The 7,924-nt window shown below is 32.2% G+C and overlaps 1 protein-coding gene across 1 annotated transcript in view; it reads left to right on the top strand.

Annotated features, from left to right (window-relative positions):
- The first annotated feature begins 6,314 nt into the window (after window positions 1–6,314).
- Window positions 6,315–7,924, top strand: part of EYS (EGF-like photoreceptor maintenance factor) — a 730,244-nt gene continuing 728,634 nt past the window's right edge. The window contains exon 1 of the mRNA XM_077769091.1: window positions 6,315–6,509. Coding sequence (XP_077625217.1) covers window positions 6,389–6,509 — 121 coding nt within the window. The 5' untranslated portion in view covers window positions 6,315–6,388. The remainder of the gene's footprint in view (window positions 6,510–7,924) is intronic.

Genomic DNA, 7,924 nt, shown 5'->3' with positions numbered 1-7,924 from the left:
TTGCTCAAAAATAAATACTTTTAAATAAATAAAGAAGAGAAATAAGTGCACAATGAGGAAATGAGAATTCCTGTTGTTTTCTGTCAAGTCATCGCACAGGAAGAAAAGAATTCTAGAATTATGTTTCTTGAGATCTTTCCACCTTTTTGGTAGATTCTTGAGATAGTGAATAGATGCAGGTATCCATTTAACATTAGTGACACACATAGCCTAGGCAGAGGGATAATTCATGCCATGATATCACTATGTATGCGCATCCATTATGATAAGCTCTCTAGAGAAGACATGCGTAGATCAGACTTACCTCTCCAGATTTGACCACTGACACAGCCTCCATAGAACAGTGTAAATGATCACCACTTCTCCTGGAAGGGCCCTATCACATTTAGAATACTACATGAGGAGGCTTTATTCTTGAAAGATGAAGGCTTAGGCTACATCCTTTTTAGATCATGAGGTTCATATGAAACTGTATAAAGTATTTGTCATGTCAACCATCAATAGTCTTCATGGTTTGGAAGCCCAAGTGATTTTTTTTCACTGGACTTCTATCCCCAAAACCTGATTTCTTATCTGATGGAGTTTTTCAAGAAGGATGGAGTTTTATGTTCATAGGGAAAAAAATGGGGAAGTATTTAGAGAAAATGCACTTTCAAAGGAATGTTATCTTTTAGGTTTTTTTTTTCCAACAAATGTTTACTGACCATCAACTTTGTAACTATGTTCTAGACATCATACTAGTCATGGACATTCAGTAGAGAGTGGTCAGAGGCACTTTTGTTATGCTGGTAAGGACATGTAAGTCAAGTTGGTATACAAACAGTCCTACCACTAACAGTTCTAATTATTGATATGGACTTTATAGATATTATAAAGGAAATTCTAGAAAAACTAGAAATAAAATATCTGGTCAAATTGTGAAACATAAAATTATCTCAATATTATATACTTTATGTCAAACTGTTCTTAATATTTGATGTCTGATCATTAATACAGATTCTTTTATTATCATTATGGCTGAATGATATCATTCTTCAGAATATTATTCTCAAATTCAGATTGACACTTTACATTTCATCTCCCAGTCCAGTTAGCTAACCCGCAAGTATCCTTTATAGGACAGCAATACTGAATCAACAGCTTGGAAGGTTTTTTCCCCTTATCTAACTAACAAGTTCTCCCAACATGGGAGAAATATACTAACTGGATATAAATTATTGGTTATTGGTCTTGTGATTGGACATTGATTTGTAACTTGAGACCTGAGAATTTTATGTAGTAGAATTTATATAGTAAATTTTTTATAGAATTGGAAATTATGTAAATAATGCAAAAGTTTGCTAGAAAGCAGAAATTATTGAAAGAGAACTTCAGTTTAGTGAACCTTTCCTAATGAAACATGATAGTTCCAATCAGCATAAATCGAATGTTTCACTTTATATGAAGCAGGGAAAAGTTTATTGCTTGTTAGAACTGTAATTGATGAAGTAACTAAGCTTATACTACTTAGAAACAGATTTACTTGGTGGTTTTATATTGGATGTTCTGCCTGATGTTTCCTTTATAATTCTACAAGAACACCATGTCATGAATTTAGCATAACAATCATCTGAACCGTTTCTTCCAATTATCAAAATTATCAAAAAGGTATTTCAATTTAAGAAGGCATATATCACCCTGAGCAGATTTTCAGAGTGTTAAGCCACAGGTAGGTAAATCCACAATTATATAACCTGAAAAAATTAGTATATATAAGTCATGGGTATGTGACTTGTTTGTTGCATAAGACCGTGCCATTATAAGATACCCACCCCTACACACACACACACACACACACACACACACACACAATTGCTCTAATATTCTGCTGTTGCTGATTTAATAGTTATTATCAAGGGGATCTATATTTTCATTTGCACTGGCCACCACAAATTAGGTTGACAGTTTGCTATATAAACAATAAAATAGGGGCTTGTGAGTGGTTCAGTCTGTTGAGTGTCCAACTCTTGATTTCTGCTCAGGTCATGGTCTCATGATTAAGTGAAATCAAGCCCCACTTGCTGCTAGGCCATGATGGCACAGAGCTTCCCTGGGTTCTCTCTCTCTCTCTCTCTCTCTCTCTCTCTCTTCCCCTCTCATGCCTGCAATGCATATGCACGTGCACACACACACTTTCTGTCTCTCTCTCTCAAACTTTACAAAAAATTAAGAAATTAATACTGTGTATTTTTATAGTGTTGGAAAAATTCAAGCTGTCTGTGATTTCAGTAAACTTTAAGGAGCAAACTACGAATTCTAAGACGAAAGTAGATCTAAGCACAGAATTAGATTGATATGAAACTGATTGTGACAACTGTATTTTTTTTTTTTTGCTATATTACATACTCATCACCTCAAGTAGAAAATAAAGTTGAAGTACATTACATCTTCAAATGTTACTGTCAATAGAAACAATGTTTTGCCCAGATCTTAACACATTGTTAGTGTTCATTAAATTTAATTGATAGTGATGTTCATTAGGCTGTTAGAGTGGAAGAATGTTTTAATTTTATTATCTAAAATAATAAACTATAGGATAAAACTGTTCATAACAAATGTTGAAGATGTAATAAGACGTAAAACATATAGCACAGTGATGATGTGTGTGGATTCTGGTGTCTCAGTGCCTACATATGAATCTAGGCTCTGCCATTTTTTAGCTCTATGACTAGAGAATTAGAAGGACTATAGGATAACACTAGTTATCCCATAATCATACTTTTTTACTTAGTTGAAATGATTTTAAGAGTAATTCTGTCTCAGGAGAGACTCATAGTTTGAATTTCTTATTCTACACCCATATCTGGATAGCTAATAAGCTTATCAAGTTTAAAGTACTTTAAAGTACTTTAAGGGCACCTGGGTGGCTCAGTCATTTGAGCATCTGACTCTTAATTTAATCTCAGGTCATTATCTCCTTGTGTGTGGGCACTGACAGCATGGAGGCTGCTTGGTATTCTCTCTCCCTCTTTTTCTGTCCCTCCCCCACTAGTGCTTGTGCTAGTTCATGCACTCTTTCTCACTCAAAATAAGTAAATAAATAAACACTTAAGTATTTTTTTAAAATCTTGATCTACCTCTGATTCTTAACTGGTCTTCACCAGTGTTCTTCAAATTAGTAAGTGGCACCACTACTCACATCACTGATAGACACAAAAACTAAGAATCATTGATTATATAGTTTACTCCAAAAACATAAAATAAAAACTTCATAGGATCAGTCTTCCAAATATATCTTGAAAATAACCTCTAGTCACAATATCCACCACTGGTACTCAGGCCAATATATTTTATCTCTTGCTGAGACTGCCACTGACTTCCAACAGGCATTCCAGCTTCCGTTCCTTCCTCTACTCCAAACTCCCTTAAGAGTCTACTATCTACATAAGATTAACTTAATCTTTCCATAGTATAAATCAAACTGTGTCTTTTTTTCTTTAATATTAAGTATTCCAATGGTTTCCCATTGCTCTCAGAATTAATTTCAAATTAAACAACAAATTATCTTATATGATCTCATTCCTGCCTATGTCTGTGACCTCACTTCCATCCACTGAGGGTCTTCCAGTCATCTCTTTATTCACAACCCCCATCTTGCTGTTTTTCAGACATACAAAGCATGTTCCTCCCTCAGGATCATTGTGCCACTATTCTCTTTGCTCTGAATGCTCTTTTCCTCAGAAATTCACATTCAGATCTCTGATCAGAAAAGCCATCCCTGGTCACTCCCTGTAAAAGAGTCCTCCTTTTTGTTCCTTATTGTTTATCTTGTAAAATTTTGTCTTTAAGCCACTTATTACTAATTGTTATTAATTCTGATTCCTTTACTAAAAGATAAGCTATGTAATGAGACAAACTTTGCCTATATTGTTAATTATTTTATTCCAATCACTTTCAACAATCACTGACATTTAGTAATTGATCATGATGTATTTGTTGAGTGAAGACACGGAAGGCTACACAGTGACCATGGAAAGTGGATGACCATGGAAAGTGAATGGCCATATTCTTGTAAAGCTCTGATTCAAAAGATCTTATCTGCAATGATAACTTCTAAATTTTTCCTAGAACAATACAAATTTATTTTTCATTAATATGAAGTCCATGTGAGTGTTTCTGACTTCAGATATTCTCCTTCAAAGAAAGATCTGTGGATCTGGGCTACTTCCTTTTTGTGCCTCCTATATCATTTACATGTGTTTTCTGAAGTCACCACATGGAAGAAGAGCCTGCAGGTTCATACATAGCCGACTTTGTAGACCAATCTGAAAGTGACTTATTTCATGACCGTTCACATTTCATTGATTAGAAGTAAATAACATGGTCTCACATAAACGTGAGAGTAAGTAAAACATGTAGTCCAAGAGGAAGAAGAAATAGATTTAGTTAACATGTAGGAAGCTTTGCCATGCAGTTTTGGACTTTAAGGAAAATATAGAAGTTTCTCTAAAATAAATTGTGTGTGTGTGTGTGTGTGTGTGTGTGTGTGTGTAGGAGGAGGAGGAGAAGAGAGGGTTCAAGCAATTAAAATATTGAAATCTATTTGGAAGAACATTTAATTTTTAAAAAGGCTTTATGATTTTAATTGCTAGCACTTGGGAATATAACGAGATGTTTCTTATCAAGCTCAAAATTAGGAAAATAAATTCACCTTTGAGACTTAAACTCTTAGAAGAGCACATGATGGATGTGAGCCTAGGAATACAACATAGGAAAGAGAACATATGACTTCCTGGTATCATAAGGAAGAATGGATGTGTTAACATATCCAGTAATATAATGGTGAACAATATTGAAGAACATACCAGAACCATAGAGAAAAATGCTAGTAGTGCCAATGTACAGTTGTCTAAAGATAGTTTAGTCTGTGAATATCAAGTATTCCAGATCATTCTTACAGAAACATCTTAGCCATATGTCAGTATTTGAATCACTTTGTTTTGCATGTTCTGATCTAATGTACCTCAAGGAAATCTATGATTCCTCTGCAGCAATGGTGACATGGGGAAAACTTGTTGATCATGGGACTTTGAGGATCCCTTAACCCTGAGGTTGTGATTACTCAAGATAGTTGATAATGGCTTCAGATTATAATTTAGGAGGAAAATGTTGATCATGCAAACATTTTTGAGCTGTATAATAGCTACATTTTCACCATCATCTAGTATATTGGCATTCTGATCCCTATCCTACCTCTGTGTATATTTTCAACAATCTGTGAATTCTTTCCAAGGCTTGCTGCTTACCCTTGAGTGGAGAAAAAGACAAATCTCTTAGTCCTTAATATGTGGAATCATAAAACATATTTTTTCTTTCTGTTTCTTCTATCACTTCCAGCTTCACTTTTTGCCATTTTCTACATGTTAGATTTTTTAAAGCAGTTATATAACCTGACCTTATAAAAACTTTCAGATGTGAGTTGAAAGTGAACACAGAATTTATAACTCTAAAACAGAAGACAAAAGGATAGCTAAAGTAAAATTTACATTTTGTGCAAATTAGATACAATCTTGGACAAATACTAGCACAGTGAAGTAAGGATACCTATTGAATATGTCCGTAGTGTTAGAAAATAGGCATGCATTACTATTTTTAAATAATATGTGAATAGTATTTTCTTAAAGTTCAAAATCCACAAATACTATAACAAAGTTTTAATTCTACATTTAAAGGAGAATCCCCTGATACATTTGTACTTATTTATGTATGTATCATAATTCTCTTCCCTATAAGCTAAAAACAATTTCTTTATGCAGAAATTATCTTACAAGTATATGGCAGAAATAGGCTATTCACGTTAAACTAAATCATATAAGAATCATTGCTCTGTAAGCCAATACAAATTAGAATGGTTCAAACATCACAAGAAAATGTTTTCAAATTATCTGCTGCATATACTGCATTTTGCATTAGCTTCCAACTAAATACGACATTTAGAGCAGAAGAGTTTATAATTTGTAACAAAGCTTTTAGATCCATAGTGACTACGACACAGCAAAAATTCTTCACTGGAAAAAAATATCCTCAAAGGAAATGTGAAATGGTATTTTGGCTAAAAGTAAAGAAATTAAGAATAAATAAATTTTCACATTCAAAATTTGAAAGATTAGTTTTGAAATACAGATAAAATTTACCATGGAGACTTTATTTTCTAGCAAAATAAGGCAATTATTTGAGCTATCGAATAGGACTAGAAAATGCCTCAAAACTAACTTTAAAAGTTCTCTCTCAGGGACAAAGAAACTGTGAACTTAGTTATTATAATTATTGTTTGCAGATCTGCTCCACTGGGCTTTTTTGTGGTGCTGAAATAAGCAGAATTACCTGTTTACCTTCTGTCCATCAAAGAATGGATGCCATTTCCACACGAACATATACAGTACCTGCTTCTGACACTTCAATCAGTAGCTTTCCATCACCAAGGGCTACAAGACTGTGGACCATAATGACTACTTACCCAGCTGATCCAGGTAAGTAGATGAGGATAAGATACGTAAAAGACTGAATTTGATCAAGTTGTGTATTGAAACATATTTTCTGACTTATTTCAAGTCTTTATTTTTCTGAGATCCATGATTTTTAGGGATATAAAATTATTTTAGAATTGTTCATTTCAATTTTAAGTTTTGGTTTAAGAATATTGATGTTCTTTGCTAATAAATACTCTTTCTGAAATAGTGTAAAAGTGTTCATTAACATCTTTATTATGATATGTAAATTTTGGTAGATAACTGGATTCCAGTCCCAGCTATTTTAACTATCCGTAAAACTTATTTAAAAAGACCATGTACTACTTACTTTATTCTATCTTCATTTAATGTTCCCTGAATCATTATATATAAATTTATATTCCTATTAATTTATTGGAGTTTTTTAATCTGCATGTTTCCCATTTTAGAGTATTTGACATCTTGAGTATGTTTCAATATGTCTTATTTAATTTACTAAAACAAATGATGCCATATATTTATAATATTTATTTATATACATAATATAATATTTAGTATAAGCTAAATTCCATATTAAATCTTTTTACAATCAGTGTCATTCAGGATAATAAGAATGAGAATTATACCCCTTACAAGGTATTCTTTGTTTAGGAAAAATATTTTTAAGGGCTATTGGATATTATAAACAGAAAGGTAGTCTGCCCTATTTTTTTCTTCTTAATTTCTGTTCTCTTAAAGACTTAAGTTGAAATACAATGTTATAAAATATAAAGCATACTATGCCTATTTATAAAGTAAAATAATATTTCTAATATTTTTAAAACAATATGTTATATATTCATTGAGTCTATCAGTGACAGAGCTGTAATTTTTCATGTTATATTATTCAAAGGAGCCATTTGGTTTAAAATATGTCAGTTCTTTCTTTTCCCATTGTGAATACTCTCTGCTTATATGTGTAAATAAAATATATGAGATAAATATGTGAAATAAGTAAAAATGTTTATAGAATAAATATAAAATTTAATATAAAATAAATCACATATATATTGTTTTTCTTTATAATTGAAATATAATTTATATACAATGTTCTATTATTTTCAGGTGTACATCATAGTGATTTTATATTTCTATACATTATTAAATGATCTCCATGACAAATCTGGTTGCCATATGCTTCCATACATAGTTGCTACAATATTATTTATATCCTGATGCTCTATATTACATTTCCATGACTTATGCATTTTATAACTGGAAGTTTGTACTTCTTAATCCCCTTTATCTATTTTGACCACCCCACTCATCTGTCCCTCCTCTGCTAGACAAGTTTATTCTCTGTAACTATGATTATGTTTTTGTTTTGTTTGCTCATTTATTTTTAGATTCCACATGTAAATAAAATCATATAGCATTTGTCTTTCTCTGACATATTT

This window comes from Crocuta crocuta, unplaced genomic scaffold (genome assembly GCF_008692635.1).
Source record: "Crocuta crocuta isolate KB4526 unplaced genomic scaffold, BGI_CrCroc_1.0 scaffold205, whole genome shotgun sequence".
NCBI classification, from domain to species: domain Eukaryota; kingdom Metazoa; phylum Chordata; class Mammalia; order Carnivora; family Hyaenidae; genus Crocuta; species Crocuta crocuta.
This window is presented reverse-complemented; position numbering and strand designations above follow the sequence as displayed.